Source organism: Anneissia japonica, unplaced genomic scaffold, assembly GCF_011630105.1.
Source record: "Anneissia japonica isolate Jap-2015-1 unplaced genomic scaffold, ASM1163010v1 scaffold287800_len1627635_cov199, whole genome shotgun sequence".
Lineage (NCBI taxonomy): Eukaryota > Metazoa > Echinodermata > Crinoidea > Comatulida > Comatulidae > Anneissia > Anneissia japonica.
In genome coordinates this window covers 1,104,279-1,123,835 of record NW_022731299.1, presented here as the reverse complement: position 1 = coordinate 1,123,835, position 19,557 = coordinate 1,104,279, and the positions used below count along the sequence as shown (strand labels likewise).

The 19,557-nt window shown below is 35.0% G+C and overlaps 2 protein-coding genes across 2 annotated transcripts in view; one reads left to right on the top strand and one right to left on the bottom strand.

The window, feature by feature from the left end:
* Window positions 1-8,855, top strand: part of LOC117115317 (fumarate hydratase, mitochondrial-like) — a 23,313-nt gene extending 14,458 nt beyond the window's left edge. The window contains exon 3 of the mRNA XM_033259058.1: window positions 8,209-8,855. Coding sequence (XP_033114949.1) covers window positions 8,209-8,633 — 425 coding nt within the window. The 3' untranslated portion in view covers window positions 8,634-8,855. The remainder of the gene's footprint in view (window positions 1-8,208) is intronic.
* Window positions 5,874-19,557, bottom strand: part of LOC117115308 (WD repeat-containing protein 92-like) — a 110,093-nt gene continuing 96,409 nt past the window's right edge. The window contains exon 8 of the mRNA XM_033259050.1: window positions 5,874-9,473. Within this exon, the coding sequence (XP_033114941.1) occupies window positions 9,266-9,473 (208 nt within the window). The 3' untranslated portion in view covers window positions 5,874-9,265. The remainder of the gene's footprint in view (window positions 9,474-19,557) is intronic.

The following is a 19,557-nucleotide window of genomic DNA, read 5'->3' as shown; positions in this document are numbered from 1 at the left end:
GTTTGCGACGAGTGACTGGTTTGGCTTGTCTTTGCCACATATATATACACACATAATATATATATACATATATATATATATACATATATATATATACATATACATGTATACATATATATATATATCGCCGTGGCTAGAGATACGGTACCGTATCGGAACTTCCGATTGTTAAAGGTACGATAAATGATATTACGTCATGATTAGCCAATAGAAACGCGCTGCTGGAGTGTGTTTTAGCAACGATCGAAGAAGAAATTTTATTCGTTCGTGGGTGTTGTTTATAACAAGCTGTGATTAATAATTCTGTAGCCCTAGGCCCTATAGCAATTAAAAAGGATAGCAGTTTTGCCAGATTTGGCGACATCAAGCGAGAATAAACCATTTTAATAGTAGAAGCCATGCCTAGCTAGGCTTTAGCTACCCCTGCCTTAGCTGAAACCTGCGAAGCCGGAGGGCCTAGCTAGAGTAATGCCGGCCTAACTCTATGCCTAACTATGCCAGGTAGGAAGGCCTGCCTGAACATCTCTAGGCCTAGGTCCAAACTTTACTTGCTGTTACTGCCAGGCCCTCAACCTAGTTGAAATCTGGCTAGGAATTTAATTTAATAGGAAGTTAAAAAAGGGGAAAAACTGATCGCCCAAAATGCCTCAGAGGTTACATTCGGGCATCTGTCTAGAAAACAAATATTTCGCGGACATCCCCCCTTAACTTAAGGCGATGTTATTTCGATCGGCCCCATTTTCGTTTCCCCTGTCGGACATCTCAGGATCGGACATCTCAGGGGCCCTGTCCATATACGGTAAATGAAATATTAAAGCTTAAACAAAGTTGAATAACTTTTTTTTTAATCGGAACTATAGACGAGAGGTGAACACACGCGTACACATTCACTGCCATATGGCATGTGTTTGCACCTAAAAATAGCCAGTCTAATTTTATCCTCTGACCTACTTCACTCTTTGCAGTAGTGCCCCACAAGTCCCTGAAGACGGCGTACAAAGGATGTCTGCTTCGCCCTAAAGAGTTCCTTGGGAACCTGTTTGTGGGCGTTTCTTTCCGATTTTTATAGCGTTTCCATGCAACAATAGGCCTTGTGAGTGAAATTTAATTAATTTAATTAATATAAAAAAAAGCTTGTAACAGCCATTAACATTGTAGGATATATATTTTTTAATTAAACTATACACTTTACTATATCTTTTTATTTGTGTATTCTATAAACATGCCTAATCAAAATATGTATCGACAATGGAAATACAACAAACAAGAATTATACAAAGTTACAAACCATGTGTCTGCTTCACCTCAACATAATTGTTGAAAACGTTTCTTTCCTCAAATTACCGTTTTCTTTAGTTAATTTCTATGCAATGAGTGATTTTGTCGGCCTTATGAATACAATAATATATTTGCTTTATTTTCATTATCACATCATTCAGAATATTTTAATTTATTTTATATTGTATGTAATGTATTGTTATAAATAGAACACTTGGTAATGTAAATGGAGAAACAAAAAACAACTAATCCGCTAAATTAACTATAAGCCTACTTATTTTATAAATCTAAATTTTATTTAAGCATTTATAAACATGATCCAAATATATATCGTATGGAAACGATAAAAAGAAACATGCCTCCAAACCAATCGTAAGAACATCATTTGATACTGCAATGAACTCTTTGATAATAATAATAAAATACTACTAAAAAGAATTGTTAATATCTGATAATGTTGCAGTAATATAGCTTAAGTTTTTATGTTTAACAAACGGTCTACTGCTTAGCCACCTTGTCCTATTAAATTATTATTCGCGGCCGCACCTTCGGCGCTCCATGCACCGCTGCCGAAGTGCATTACAAAACTACCAACTCAGGGCCGAAATGACCCGATGCCGCATCTACTCAGGGCCGCAAAGACTCTACACTTAGTAGTAGCACTACAGTAGGCCTAAGCCTAGCCTAGTAGTAGAACATTCTCTATGGTAGACCATAAAATACGCAAGAATAACAGAAAGATTTTTAACCCAAACATTGCGATAAGCCCCAATCGAAATACATGAAATGGGCCAAAAGTTTTATGACTTGATTCTCATGATCGCGACGTCGACTTTGCAAATAAGCCAAAATCGAGTCGGTCATTTCTATTGGCTAATCATGACATAATATCATTTACCGTATCTTTAGCAATCGGAAGTTCCGATATGGTACCGTATCTCTAGCCATGGCGTATATACAGTATATACATGTATACATCTACATATGTATGTACATATACGTGTCTGTCTCTTATACACATCTAGATGTGTATAAGAGACAGTATATATATATATATAAATGGGATATTCCAGATCATCTATGACGTAGAGTGCTCGATATCTCAGATAGAGCTTAATTAAGTATTTAATTATATGTCATCCAGAACTGCTCACTCAATAGCAAGAATGAGTTAGTGTCAACTTGTCGTCATAGGGTGCGTTCGGGCGAGTTTTTTTTTGGTGTTGAACACAGAGTAAAAGCGGTAACAGCAATTTCTAGTTTTCGTCCGAGTGGTGTTAATCGCGGACCGCCTGCTGATATTCGCCAATAACCCAACGCTGCAAATTGGAGTGTTCTGGAGGATTAAAACTGGCCTATTTGCGCATGCGTTAGCAGCAGGGAGCATTTAATCCACACATCTAGATGTGTATAAGAGACAGCGCCAGAGCTAAAGTTTGTTTACATTTAAATTCTCCCGATTCTTTTTACAGTTATTTTCCAAAAACAAAACTGAAAAGCTCGATAAAATAATATTTTCAACGGAGGGCTAGCCTAGAATCCAGATCGTTAATTACTCGTGTCCGCTTGCATACCGATCATCATCATGGGGCCACTGCTTATTTGTTTGACAATGGTAGTAATTTTCTGTTTTTATAAACAATCTAATCATCAGGGCTGCCATTTCCAGGCCGTCTTGTTGTGGTTGTTCTTGTAAGAACAATCGCACCTGGATAACTAGCAACGTTGTGACAATTGCCGTTAGTTGGTAAAAATTCACCATTTTGAAATGGCAGTCGAAAATATGTCAAGTATTATTAATTACTGTATTATAAATTACGTTCGGGAGAATCGGGAAATGGATCGCACGTTTTTTTTTTTTTGAGAGAGAGAGAGGCTAGAGGGCCGAGTGAGGAGGTATAAAAGGGGATTATGGGATAGAAACTGGCATTTACATATTGACCCTAGGTTGTAGACCCTAGGTTGTACATCTGAGGTTAATGGTTTTTCGAAAGCGGTGTTGTGTTGGAGTTGTGCACGAACGGGTAGACCACCCGCGGATACTTTTACCGGTAAGAAACTAGTAAAGGTTTTCCGGTTCTCGTCCGAACGCACCCATAGAAAGAAATATTTAATTAGCAACTGTGAACAATAGGCCTCTATAACATGATATCAGTCCGACTCCCTGATTAGCCATTTAATTATAATCCCTAGATCACACCAATAAACAATAGCCTTTGTAACATAGTAATTTAGTTGGATTCCCTGATTAGCCATTTAAGTTATAAACCCTGGGATATTGTGTCATTCATGTTTTACAATTCGCCTGATGAGTGTGGCCCTGTGTGGTCATATGAAACAAATTTGTAGATATGAAGTAACCAAGTTCATCTGCTATTGTTTTATTTCTATATATATATTTATTTCTATATATATATATATATATATATATATATATATACATATATATATATATATATATATATACTTTTTAAGTCATGTATCATGCATAGGAACGTTGACGCCTGCAAGGCTCTGGTTTTTAATACGTTGAGTGATGTTGATTGTTTTATGTTTTGTATGATGGTAGTAAATTCCAATGTTTGATTGCTGTATAATAAAATGTTGTATTGTTGGGATGTTTAACATGTGGGATGTGAGCTACCTCTAGTAAAATGGTTGTGTGAAATGATTTTGTAAATATTGTGAGCTAAGTTGATGAAAGATTCTGTAAACGTGACACAATTTAGAAAATTCGAATCTATCGGAAATGCTTAATAAATTGAGACCAGAGAGTTGAGAATGACCAACATGTGTGCACCAAGTCCTAAAATTAAACGGATGGCTTTATTTTGTGTTATTTGAAGTTTCTTAGTCAGCATTTTGTTTAAAGATGAAAACCAGGAAGAAGAAGCATAGTCAAAACAAGGTTGAATTAGAGAATACAGAATTTTAATAGAATGAGTTGTTAGAAGATGGGAATGTCGTTTAATGAATTTCAATCTTGTAATGGCAGAGACCGCACTTCCGGTAATGATCCGGTAAACACGAATCTAAATTAACGTTACCTTCATTTCTGTCTACAAATGCTTGGTCTCTTATTAACAAAGGTGATGAATTTGAAATTCTCATAAATTCTGTACACATCGACATTGGAGTTGTAACTGAATGTTGGTTTAATCTTCATCATAATTCCAACCAAATGTCTATGCTGAACTATTCTCTCTTTACAAATCTTTGTAATGGATGAGGAGGAGGTGTTGCTGTCTACGTATATAATAACATTTAAGCTACTCAACTCGATATTGATATTCCTCTTGAACTTGTTATCATATGTGGTGTTTATATTGTCACCAATTCTCCTCACCAATGGACGCTAGAAAATCATATAATTAATATTATCGAAAGTATCACTGACACTGCAAGGTCTGTTCAAACATATTTTTGGCGATTTTAATCGCATGAATATCGCTCGCATACTTAAAGGCAATGGATTAAAGCAATTAGTGAAGTTCAACACCAGAGGAATATGTTACCAGGAAGCCCAAGTCAAGAAAAATTACTAACACAATAACTCGGATCACCATCCATCCTTAGCAAATGTTCCACCACTCAGCAAAAAATGAATGAACTTAACTCTGGTTTAAGTAAATACCTTCCTACCAAGAGTATTAAGGTTCAAACCCTGGCTTACAAATCATATAATATGAAACTTATATCTGACAGACAGAATGCTTTGCATCTGGAAGCTTCATAACCAAGTTAAGCATTCTATTACTGATGCTAAAAAACATTACTATAACAGTAGAATTAAACATCTTTACCAAGAAAACCCATGTAAATGGCATCAATACGTCAAAAGTGCCACTAATTCTGGTAATCGCAATAGTATGAATTTACAGGTCCCTGGTATCTCACCCCAAGACAATGTTGCAATTGCCCACGCAATCAATGCCCAATTTACTAGTTTTGGTAAAGAAATACCACCACTTGAAACTTCTACTCATTCATATTTTTACCATCACCTCACTTATGTCCTCGAGTAGAGCCTTGGGAAGTTTACTTTAAACTTACAAATATCTTAAAGGAGTTTGCAGTTGAACACAGTGAACCTTTAGCGAATGTATTAAATTGTTCTTTCCAAGAGTGTAAATTACCAATACAATGGAAACGTGCAATAGCGGTGCCCATTCCTAAAGTGTACCCCCCTCCCCAAATAGACAAAATGAGGCCAATTTCCCTCACTTTCGTTTTTGCCAAAGTCGCTGAAGATTTTGTTTGTTTATGGGTTACTTTTGGCATTCAACCATCTTTAGATGCCCGACAATATGGTAATGTAAAAGGTGCTTCAACATCACATTACCTTGTCTGTCTTGTCCACTGCCGCGGAGCGGAGTCACAACGTGGGAACGGTCGTACTCAGACTTTACAAAAGCTTTTTATTTAATTAAACATAACATCCTTGTTCAAAAAGTTATCTCTTGTGGTGTCCGTGAGTCGATCGTACCCTGGATTTGCGATTTCCTCTGTGGCAGAGAGCAATCTGTTAGGTATAAAGATGAACTATCTAGGTAATGCTAAATCTAAATCTCTTGCTTTAAAATATGTTGATGACCTCTCCATATATGGGAACAGGCATATTGATCAGGTTAGTCTTCTCCAAGATGATCTTAATCAGTTTTACATATGGTGCAAAAACAATTCACTTCATCTTAAACCTACTAAAATAATGTCAAGCACTCCAATTTTGTTTTAGTAAAAAAGTTCCCAATCTGAACTTGTTTCTTGGCGATTGTATTTTAAATTTTGTTGAGGAAGCTAAGGTCTTAGGAATTACCATCTAACAGTCATGTTAACTATATTAATACTAATAAAGCAAATCAAAAATTGTATTACCTTAGATGTTCAAAAAACATTGGATTTAATGTTTAATGTGCTCTCACTATTCTTAACCTTGATTTACTCAAGGCGAACATCCCACTGTCCCAATTTTGCAAAAAGTCTTCCTAACACGAATCATTCCTGTGATCTCATCCCCCTGCCTGTTTCGAAAATCACGGTAGGAACCTACGTAATAAGGATAATATTACCCAACTTAATTCTAAAACGAAACGTTTCTCAAATAGCCCAATTCCCTGTTTATCAAACTTATACCGGTAAGATGCCCATTATATGTTTTTATTATTCAGTTGCGCAAATTGTCAAATTTTTGTTAAATTATTGTATTTTTGTATTATCACTTTGAATTTTAAATATTTAAAAATTATAATAATTATTGTAATTATCTTGCAATTTGGCCTTTGGCCACCATGTTATTAATTTTATGTGAAATTTTGAAATAAAGTGATATATATGCTGTATGTATGTACAGCATATGTATGCTGTATGCCATAATGTACTGTAGTTAGGCCTTTTATAGATTACGATATTCCTGCCTGGATTCCATTCTATAAAAAAGATATTGCCACTCTTGAGTCCGTTCAAAGACGAGTTACGCGTATTTGCTTTCCGAGATCCACAGGCAGTATCCCGTACTCTGAACGTTTAAAGCGTCTTAATCTCATTTCCATTAGTAATCGTATTGACTATTTTTGTATTAATTTTGTAGCCAAATGTTTATATAACATGTATGATTTGGATGTTTTTAAATATATTTCTGTAAATTCCAGACACGCTGACCATCTTAAGTTACGTAATAATTTCATCGCTCGGACTGACAGCTTTCATCATTCTGTTTTTAATTCGTTTGTCAGACTTTTCAGAGGCCTGCCTGTGGATCTCGGTGATCAATTATTATTAACTAATTATAATATTTTTAAATACAACTTAAAAAAAATACCTTACTGACCTAGCCTAATGTTTTAAATAAAATAAAATGCAATTTTTACCAATTTTTTATCTCAATTTTACTGTTTTAAAAATACTTAAAGGATTGGAATTTTTATATATTTAAATTTTTATAATGCAATGTAACTTTTTATACTGATTTTTAAATTTTAACTTTCATGTTACATCTTTGTGTATGGTATTTCTTTGTGGAGAGTCTCTCGACTGTTATTTTATTTATAACATTTAGGCAATCCTGCCTCATTGATTTACCTTTGTTTTTGTAATTTTTGTAATTTTAACTGAGGCGAAATAAATGATATGATATGATATGATATAGGCTTGGGGATCTTCATATGTAAGGAATTAGTATTTAAAAGTTTCATTTCAATAATTAAAGAATAGTATAAAGAACTTTTTAACAAATAACAATTACCCATTGTATATATATTTATCCTTTTCATCAATAGTTTTTATTTGTATGTACGCGATTGTTGCCTAAAATGAGTTTCTGCAAGGAAAAAAATTAATCCAAATCCAGAAAAGGGTCTAGGTAGTATTTATGAATCGTATGATTTAATGTGCATTACTGATTTTTATATAAAAACAAATTAACATATGCACGAAGAGTAAGTAAAACATTGTGCAGGGGCAGATCCAGGATTTTTTATTTGGTTTAAACCTACCATGGTTGAGGAAGAGGTATAAATATTTTAAGAATTAAAGACCACTTTTCTGTACCTTTGAGATACCCGTCACCTGATGAAGTCCACTGTGTGGATGAAAGCTTGAGAATAAATTCTATATAAATATTGTTAGTCTCAAAAGTGCTGCTGTCATTTACTTTATATTGTATAAATATAATTTAAACTTTAGTAACTAAAATTTAATGATAATAAAGTGACCTTCTTTTGTATTTTTTATAATTGATGATACAGTATTTGATATTTGACCTTTTTTGTAATGCTTTGTATTTAATTTTTTGTGAATAGGTTTTGTGATGCACACCATTTCAGCTTCGGCTGCCGTTTTGTAATTGTTTTTTATATGTTTATCCCTGAATAAAAAAAAAAAAATTGTTCTATAGTGTATCAGACTAACTTTTTCATTTTATTCTTGTTACAGGAAAAGTAAACCCCACACAATGTGAAGCGATCACTATGGTAGCAGCACAAGTAATGGGCAACCAAACTGCTGTCTCCATAGGAGCTAGTAACGGGCATTTCGAATTGAACGTTTTCAAACCAATGATTGTGGCCAATGTCCTGCAGTCAATCCGTCTCCTTGGGGATTCCTGCATTTCTTTTGATAAAAATTGCATCAAAGGTATTCAAGCCAATCGGCCTCAAATTAATAAATATCTCAGTGAATCATTAATGCTGGTCACAGCGTTAAACAAACACATTGGTTACGACAAAGCAGGACAAATAGCCAAGTTAGCGCACAAAGAGGGCAGTACACTAAAACAAGCAGCTCTGAAATTAGATATCGTATCAGAGTCTGAGTTTGATGAATGGGTACGTCCTGAAAAAATGTTGGGGCCTCGTTAAACATTGAATAAACTAAATTTTAGTGGGATATGGTGTGCACACAAGTATTTATTAGTGAAACTTATGGCATTAGTATTAGGCATATACAGATCGCCCACATGGGAATATTAATGTATGTACAGTATGTTGAAAATTATTGTTATTGTGTTGAGACTAAATAATGTAACTGTTCGCAACATAATGATCAATTTCAGAAATAAAAATCTACCAACATATTCCAAATAGTTGTGAAACATGTTTCTTTCAAATTTACAATCGAGGTCATTTACAACCAGTAGACAAACCTAATCTACAAAATGCAAGCTCTATCTATACATTACCTGTCCTTACTCAAAATGTATTGTATAGAGTGAAGTAATTTACCTAATAAAAGCCAAGGGAATGTCCATTTGAGAAAAATTTTCGTTTTTGTGCCTGATCTAAGAAACATTCATATAAATTTTGGACAAAAGGTGACAAAATAATTTTGTTGCCATGCACACCAATTACATGGCACAAGGTGCAGAAAATTTTTGGTTGTAAAAGCACTACCCAAAACGGTGAGAATGCATTCATGGACATCTAAGAAAGACATATTTACAAAGAAAGTACATTCGACGTCTCATTGATACAGATCGGAAAGGAAGTAAAGTTTATATTTGATTGAGTTTTGTAACTATTAAAACACGAAGTGTCTGATCAAATGAAGTACAAACTGCTAGGCCCTCTTTATCTGGACTCCAATCAAAACTTGAGATTGGCTGAGAAGACACAGTCACATTTTGCTTTAAGTCCACTCTGCCAATTACGCCCATATGAACATCGTTGCTATCCTTTGTAACTCTGTTACTTGGGTACTCACTGAAAAAATCAAAAGTAAAATGCATAGACATCAATGTTTTATAGTATGGATAATTAAAGTTTATTATTTTTATTTTTTTATTTCACTTGCCTTAGCTACAATTTACAATTCCATAAAATTAAACAGATTTAATTTAAATTTTTTTGTAAAAATTATACCTTATTTAACACTAATTCATTATTAGTAAAAATATCAGTATTTACTTGTTTTTATTATGCCCCTTTCCCACATTCACGATTTTTACTACGATAGAGCATGATTTTAGGTTCTAAAATTGTGCTCAAACAAGTTCACAATGCCGTCAAGATGTATTACAGCAGTACACTAACAAATTATAAGGATAGATGTCTCTTTGATGTAACTAATCAGGCGCAATTTACGAATACTTGAATGTTGTCGCCATAGTTGTTGATATTTCATCGACGACGTTACACCACTCACATGATGCTGCTGTGTTAGACCAAGATTGTTTTCATAGCGGTGAATTACAATTGACCACTGTGATTTTAAAATATTGAAAATCAGTTGTAGCAAAAATCATAAATGTATGAAAGGGCCATTAAGTAAAATTAATAAATAGGCCACTGTATGTAAATCTAAAGAGGCCTCCTTAATGAAGTTCGTTTCCGCATTCAGGGTGTAATTTTTTGAGAGTATATATTGGTAATAGAATATATTATTATTATTATTATTATTATTATTTTTGTATTGACCCGTCAAAGATTGCCCTTCCTGCAAAAAACAGCACTTTTTGGGGTTTGGGGGCATATACAAGTAGAAATATCTCATTTATGTCATCATCACTTTTGTATGGGCAAGTGGCTTGGTAATACAGGAAAAATTGAACTAAAAAAAATAAACTTACATTAAATGAATGTAACTGGAAAAGTGCAATTTACTTTTTTACATTTGACAATTTAGGGTATGGAGTCATTTTTGGATAATAATATCTACTTAAGTTATCAAACACACTCATATTTGGTGTATGGGTGGTGTATAATATAGGAAAACCTGCTTTTGTTCCAAATTCCACATTTACATCACTGTTCTGATTTGGCTGACTAAATGCTTCAGCACATAATCTAAGAATCTTATCCTCCTCCACCAATTTCTAGAAAGCTGCCTTCTAATACCGATGCCAAAAATGCGAGATGTTGAATCACAACCCGTAAAGGCATGTGTGAATGGCAATGCAAGGCATAATTTATTTCCAAAGGCGGATCTTATGTGGGAAACATTTATTACCCTAGTATCCTTTGTCTGGTCCAACCTGAAGTAACCCTCTTGTTGGTCTGTATTGACATGATAGAGAAGAAGAACTAACAAGTCTGAATTATGGGAAATGTCTACTGCTGCTAACACTATATCTACGTCAGCATCGTTCCTTGCATTTATTACAGGACAATTTCTTTTCTGAAATTCAGCAGAGAGCATATTGATAAACTTCTGCTTGTTATCATGCCTCAAAAGGAACTCATCCTTTTTGCCATCAAACTCGGTATTAGCCGTAAAGTTTACAACTGGGTAGATATTCTGGTTCTCTTCTTTGATGGGTATTGTCTTTTATAGAAGGAGTCCCATCATAACTATCAAATACAACAGTTGCCAATCCATAATTTCTCCTGACTAACTCTGAGTGTGCCTGTACAATTGTGCCGTAACTGTCTCCTCTCTTGCATGGTAAGCAATGTAAAAGGGAGCCTCCATCTAGAACATAACATTCAGTTTACGGTAAAGTGTCGTAGATTGCTTTAATTGACAGCTTATTTGCATGGTCTATAACAAATTGTGGTTTGTTGGCCTTCCTAAAAAAGTTTATTCTCAAAAATTGATAGATTATTCATTACATCTTCTAATGTAATATCTCCCGACAAGGAATCTTTGGAACAAAAATGGCAGGGTCAATGGTTCTATCACGAGCAACTTTAATGGCTTTTTCATCTCCAACTGTTTTGGCTTTATCTTTTCTTTTGCATAGTGAGTGGATTTCCCGCACGATTAAAAATCGTAACGGTATTGGGTTTGGTGTACAGGAGTTCGTGCTTCGAACAGGTCATTCCATTCATAGAAAAAGCCTTTTGATGGAGAAAGTGTATCTTTTTAGCAAGGTTTGCCTAGGTGGAAACTAACTCCGGCTGTACAAAATTGATTAGAAGATTGAAAAGTTTTCTTGTTTATGAATATATTTGGATTACTACTATGTCCATTTTTATTGATCTACATAAATTTACTTTCAAAGTTTATATTTAATTAATTAAAGCGTTTCAACATTTATTTGAAAATATTATATGAAATAAGGTAATAAAAAAAATATTTGATAATATTTAAATAAAGCAATATGATGGAACAATATGATTGAATTATGTATTTATTATGTAAAGAGATTATGTAATATGAGATTATGAAAAGACACTTCAAAGTAATCTTCATTTATTGATGCCTGTTTATTCATGTTTACCATGTTGAGTGTTACTTTTCTAAAATTGCTAATGTCAAATATATTGACGTAAGACAAATTAGCCAATCAGAAAGCTCCTTAAAGCAGGTTATTCCAAAGACTTGTTGACATACAGTAGGTAAAATAGCGAAAATGTTAAATGATAAATGAAACAATGCTGGATGTTTTTTACAATTACATACAAAACACGTTATATTTTCATTGCGGATTTTTTGGGCTCAGTACGGACTCCAAAAGTATGCATTTTCTTTTAGTTTTATAGCGTATGCGGATTTTATAAGTCCGCAATGACAATATAACGTGTTACAAGTACATCATTAACAAATAACAACAATGCTTATGTAGTTATAATAACTGATTTATGGCTGTTTATACATGGCGGCCATTTTAAATTTATTCATTTTGATCATCACATTCAAAATTGTCTTAAATGAATTATTGACCCATAAAGCCTGATATTGATGATAAAATCCGCAATTACAATACAATTTGTAGCTGTTTTATGGTATTGGCGCCATTTTGGCGGATATAATTCGTAACATCAAATAGTGACAATTACTCAGTATATATGACAATATGTGAAGATTGGGTGCCAGGTAGACCAGACTCATGACGATGAGAGCACCAAGAAAGAGTTACAGAAACTCTCCATATGTTTTTGTTCTGTATAAAGTTACTTTAGTCGTTTCTTTTTTTCAGTTTGAATTATACAGTATTAAATCTGTACCTGTGCATGTGTAGCCGCCCCGGCCGTGTAGTGTTCCAAGCCGGACGATCCTTTATTTTTTGTACATGAATAATGACAGACCCCTAAATTTCAGAGAAAATTCACCCAAAAGTCACAGATCATCCAGCTTACCATAAGGATTCTCTAGAGATTTAGTCTTAACTTTTTTCCAAAAATAAATGTAATCATTAGACTAATATAATACATTTTTCAAAAATTAATACTGTACATCATATAAGAAGAATAATAAGTTTAGATTGTTTCGGCCTTCAAAGAATGCTGTACTAAATACTCTGTTGACATAGTGTAGGCTAGGGAGGGAGAGAGAGCAGGCCCAAGCTAAATGTAGTATATATAGCCTATGCTAGGCCCCATTTATTTGTCCTGTTTACTTTATTTTACGTAAGCTTGCTTATAATTTATTACAGCATAAACCACAAAGGTATTACCACCCACCCCACACACAGTGAATCCAACTACCAACCTTCGCTCACCATGACATGAAAAAGCTACAGCGAGCAAAGACCCGCGTATGGTTAGCCATCAGGGCCATAATCAAAGCACCGTAATAATAATGAAAGCGCTGTTATCTTCATAAAAAGTGCCGTAATGCCTTTCATTTTCAACTAATCACAGGCTTAGGATGACGCCAACAGGGTCATAATGAAAGCGCCGTTAACTTGTTACAAAAAAAGCGCTGTGGTCATAATAAAAACGCTGTAATCATAATAAAAGTGCTGTAATTATAATAAAAATGCTGTAATCAAAATTAAGGCGCCGTAATCGTAATTAAAGCGCCGTCATGCCATTAGTTTTTAACCAATTACAGGCTTAGAATGCCGCCGATGGAGTCATAATGAAAGCGCCGTTGACGTGTTACATTAAAGCGCCGTAACCATACGTCATGTTCATTTTACAACCAATCACAGGCTTAGAATGACGCCATCAGGGTCATAATTGATTACGGCGCTAACTTGTTAAATAAAAGCTCCGTTATCAAGATTAGAAAAACGCTGCTTTGAGTAGCTGGCGCAAGGGTTACACTTTCAGCCAATCGTATTCCGTATTTCACAGCAGTCGCCGATCAGATGAGTGAGAGACCGAAAGTGCGAGTCAGAGTGTGCAGGGGTCTAATGGTCTGATTTTTTTTATAGGCCTAGCCAATCGGTGTCCATAAAACGAAGACCGAAGATCCAAAAATGGAAACCCCTATTTTTTCTCTTTTATTTTGATGATAATACACCAAGCTGTCACAAAATCAAAAGTACGAATTTTTTTGGGGCGTCTGAGTTTGTGAAATTTTCAAGGGTCTTATATGGGTGTCATAAAACGAAGACCGAAGGCCCGAAAAACGAAGACCTTTAATTATTTCTCAATTATCTTATTAAAAGCATTTCAAAATCATCATTGAACAGTTGCCAAGTACCTATTTCATTATTTTATCATAATAAAATGAGGAATATCAGGAAATACTGACTGAAAATCAGAAAAACGAAGACCCACATTTTTTTCTCTCAATCGTGATGAAAATAATGTTTTACAGATTTTAAATCATGAGGTGTTTTTACCCTTTAAAAATTTTCCTGATATCTAACCATCTTTTGAGACATTAGGCCTTTCTCTGGTAATTGCTCTTTAACTGGATTATAATCATTGGTTTTGTAATTTATTGCCTATGCAAGGTCAGCTATGCTATACTATACCATAGGTATGCCTATGTGGTTTATTGACAACTTGCTGGAAAACTAATTAACATAAATTCGGCTCTCTCTTTTGATGTTGAGTTTGATTGTCAGTTAAGGTCAGTGCAAAGTGAGGTTCCTCAACCCCTCAGCGCTATTGCTCAAACGGGTATTGAGGTAAAGGGAATGGTAACAGCATGTTAGCAATAATAATAATGTTTTAAAATAATAATAATAATAATAATAATAATGTTTTAATGATTTTAATGTTTTTAAATAATAATAATAATAATAATATTTTTCAAAAACTAATAATATAATAAGACAATTAATTATTAAGATATAGGAGGTTGGACTACTCTGCTGCTGCCACACTTCTACTACTACTACTACTAATAACTGCTGCTGCTACACTTCTACTACTAATAATATGTACAGTCGAGAAATTTTCCACGCACAAGTTTTTAGGCCTGTCTACAACCGGGGAGGAACATGGATGGGAATTTCTCGCTCGTCTCGTACGTAGTCCTGTAATCTGAGAGGGGTTTTTTTTAATGTTTGAATGCGTTCCCGACCATCGTATGCATGCATGTATCTTATTTACAATTATAATATTTATATTTAATATATATAATATTTAATATTAGATATTTATCGTACGTTCTACCGCGGAGGTATAGGCCTACCTAGGTAGCTCTGTGCAAACAATGCCTAAAATTCTAGATCATCCATACTTCACTGTAAATTACTATAATAGGCGCCAAGGCCTAGAGTAGGCCTATCTAGTAGAATTAATTAGGCCTAGGCCTATGTCAGTTTGAACGATGTACGTCATATATAAAGCTTGATGATGGATGGACCTTGTTTGTATACGACGTACCCTGGAATTAATCACGTTTTGCGAACGCGTTTGGACGGTGTAACAATTTCGGGATCAGTCAGCCATGATAGTAGGAGGAGCAAAAGCCAAACGGAATATTCGCGTCTAGAAGGTAGCCTTCATAAACGGTCCCAAACGGTACGCTTTCAGAATACAATAGAATTCACGTCAAAACGTGTTCCTGTATCCTTATTGAAAATCTTTCTTCATCATCCACCAAGTTAATTATTGTGGGTGACTTTAATCTGCATGTTGACTCTAAATCAGATCCAAACTCCAGATTGTTTTTGGATCTCATTGCGTCTCTCAATCTCATACAATTGGTGACTAGCCCCACAGTCACACATTCTTGATCTTATACTCACCTTTGAAAACGAAAATTGTCTGCTTGCATCACCATCGATTTGCTGGAACTTGCCATCAGATCATGCAGCAGTGTTATGCCTAATCTTACTCAAACGTCCTCCTTGTCCAACGAAGACTATCAGTTACCGGTGTGTACGTTCAATTGACAGCAATGCCTTCGCTGAGGACATTGCCAAAACATTGTTTATTCTAACACCTGAGAATGATATTGAACTCCTTTCCCAATAATATTTCATTTCTGTCCGCAAAGTACTGGATATACATGCACCAGTCACAACCAAGCAAATCATTTTTGACCAATAGCTCCTTGGTTTACAGATGAACTTACAAGCATGAAGAAGGTCAACGCCAGTTGGAGCGCAAATTCTACAAGTCAGGACTTCAGGTAGACAGAGAGCTACAGTATATGTGGCTAAGTGTAGGGAATTCGATCATCAAATTTCTGACAGTAAAACAAAATATCACACTGATCTGGTTATGAACTGTCTTGATAAAGACCTTTTCAGGTTGGTCAATAACTTTACTTCTCCATATCCTTCAGTCTCTCTCCCACCACATTATAGCCTTTCAGAACTTGCTGACAGGTTTTCTGATTTCTTCTATTAGAAGGTTGAAGCCATTCGTGATGGAATTAGAAACTGCCATCAGCCAACTACCCAGCTACTGTATGTGTAAGCCTGGGGCATAATCCCTCTATCCCATCTTTTCACTCATTTGAACCAGTTTCTGTTAACGATGTCATAGAATTGCTCAAGTCAGCTCCAGAAAAACATTGTAGTCTCGATCCCTTCTCTGTAAAAATTGTCAAGAAACATCTCAATCTTTTATCAGAAAATTTCACAAGAATAATCACTAAACACAGGAGTTGTTCCACCATGCCTTAAGAAATCAAATGTAACCCCAATCCTAAAAAGAGCTGGCCTTTATGTCAATTCTTTTTCCAACTACAGACCAAATATCGAACTTATCCTTTCTTTCAAAAACTCTTGAAAAAATTCGTTTCCTCTTAGCTATATCATTATGTAACTGACCATGGACTTCTACCAACCTCACAGTCAGCGTATCATAAAGGTCATAATGTCGAAACTGCACTAATTAGACTGCACAGTGACATCATGCAAGAAGTGCTTTTCGTACTTGTTGATTTCTCTTGTGCTTTCGATACCGTTGACCATAATCTACTGCTTTGCCGCATATGATCGTTGTTTGGAATTGGAGGCACTGTCTTGGAATGGTTCAGGTCTTACTTGTGTGATCGTCATTTCTCTGTCACCCTTCGAAATGTATCTATATGATATAAGCACTCCCCTTGGGGTGTACCACAAGGTTCAACTATAGGGCCCTTGCTGTATGTCTTTTATACTACACCTCTCCAGGAGATAATAAGATCACATGGTTGTAATGTCCTGCTCTACGCAGATGATATTCAACTATATTACACATTTATAAGTGCAGATAGAGATGTTGCTGTTGCAAAGATAACATCTTGTATTGAAAGCATTCAATCTTGGGCAGTTTGAATGAAGCCAAAACAGGAATTATCCAAGTTTTCCAAATCTCTCCCTATCAAGGAAATTCTCATTATATTATATATATTATTGTATTTAGAAATTGTATTGTGTGAAAAATTTGAAGAAACACAAAACTATCTTGTGGTAATACTACAATATATGTTGTATGACGGTATTAACCAATAACCACTTAGTTTTTGTTGTATCGAAGCAACTATAGTTTTCACAAAATCAGAAAAATACATACAAATTTTTATTGTGACACCTTATGAGTAAACTTAACATTTAACAGAATTGTTTCCTCTCAGTATCTAGAATGTCCATTGATATAGGCCTAGTGCATATGTCTGTACTGTACAAACACAATCTTGTCAATTTTGACCATTAACCATGAGGACTTCTTGTTATAGTGTATTTTCATATAGGATCTAATGTCCTTAAAGACCTTCATTGGCTTCCTGTACATCAGAGAACTACCGATTCTGCTGACTACCTACAAGGCCCTGTGTTCAAAATCTCCAGCCTACAAAGATGAACTGATTACACTTTACTCCCCTCCTAGGCAATTAAGATCTTCCACTCAAAATAAACCCACAGTTCCTAAATGTAACACTGTTAATTATGGCAACCGATTATTCGTATTTTCATCTGCATATTAATGAATGACCTTCCTGAGGTCACCTATGTGAGATAAAGGACGCTAGTAGACCAAAGCGAGTAAGAAGAATACCGCAATAATTGAATGATTATTATGTTGTTTGAACATTTGTTTTATATAAAGTTTTGTCAATGGACAATATGAACATACTTACAATGATGTAACTCTGGACTCATGAACTATAATAATCACACTCCAAAAACCAGACCTCTGCGAGGGCCAAGGTTCCTATGCGGGCATTCGTGGCAACAAACAAAACCAGGGAGACCTCAAGAGTTAATCTGACAATTTAATTTTTATTGTTAAGCGCATTGAGGTTTTAGCATAATGCGCTATTTAACCCAAAATTATTATTATTAGGCCAAAAAAAAACCAGAATGTTCCTATGCCTGATACATGACTTAATCAACCATATTTTCTGATTAATTCATCATAAATGACATAATAAGAAAAAATGGTTGGGTCAAATTTGTGTGGTGGTTGAAAAATTCAGGGGGAGTCTTTATGGCCCAAAATCGTGATTTTAGACCACATTGGTAATGTAATTTGATAGGCAAATTACAGTAATATTTTTAGCAAATTTCTTTGAAAAAAGTTTGTAGGCCAGGCCTAGCTAGGAATATTGCAGTATTTTCATTTACAGTAGCTTGGAACGATACCAGAAGTGGGGAGCTAGCAGTGGCATACTAGACTACAATTTATTTGAAAATAGCTTAGGCCCGATCGTTTTGTCACCCGAAATTTACATCACGATGATCAAGAACGTACATGATCTAGGCCCTAGGCTGGGACTAGCCTAGCATGAGCCCTGACTGAAACACTGCAGAAAATTCACATCGTACTTCGCATCGCGTGGAAAAACTAAATTTTGAAGAACTTTAAAAGTCATTATTAAAAGACATTTCAGAAGTCAGGAAAGCTCATCTCCAGCCATCTACAAATCAAAATTTTCCCGGGGGGAAAATCTTTAGAGTTCATTATCTTTTAGAGTTCATTGATTAATTGAATCATTTTCAAGTGGGGGGGGGGGGGGGGGAACCTTGAATTTTGAAGAATTTAAGTCATTAAAAGACACCACATAAGTCGGAAAGCTCATTTCCCGCCCTGTCTCTTATACACATCTAGATGTGTATAAGAGACAGATATCACACTGATCTGGTTATGAACTGTCTTGATAAAGACCTTTTCAGGTTGGTCAATAACTTTACTTCTCCATATCCTTCAGTCTCTCTCCCACCACATTATAGCCTTTCAGAACTTGCTGACAGGTTTTCTGATTTCTTCTATTAGAAGGTTGAAGCCATTCGTGATGGAATTAGAAACTGCCATCAGCCAACTACCCAGCTACTGTATGTGTAAGCCTGGGGCATAATCCCTCTATCCCATCTTTTCACTCATTTGAACCAGTTTCTGTTAACGATGTCATAGAATTGCTCAAGTCAGCTCCAGAAAAACATTGTAGTCTCGATCCCTTCTCTGTAAAAATTGTCAAGAAACATCTCAATCTTTTATCAGAAAATTTCACAAGAATAATCACTAAACACAGGAGTTGTTCCACCATGCCTTAAGAAATCAAATGTAACCCCAATGTGATACAGGGGTCCCAAGCCTGTCTCTTATACACATCTAGATGTGTATAAGAGACAGATAATATTCAGTGTAAACAAATGAGTACCAATTCAATATTTGCTCAGAATCGACATGCACGATCATATAGAACCTTTTGTATATGTATTATACTATCTTATCTGAGATTTTTGTATGTTGTTAACCATAAAATTATCATCCTAAATACGTCTTT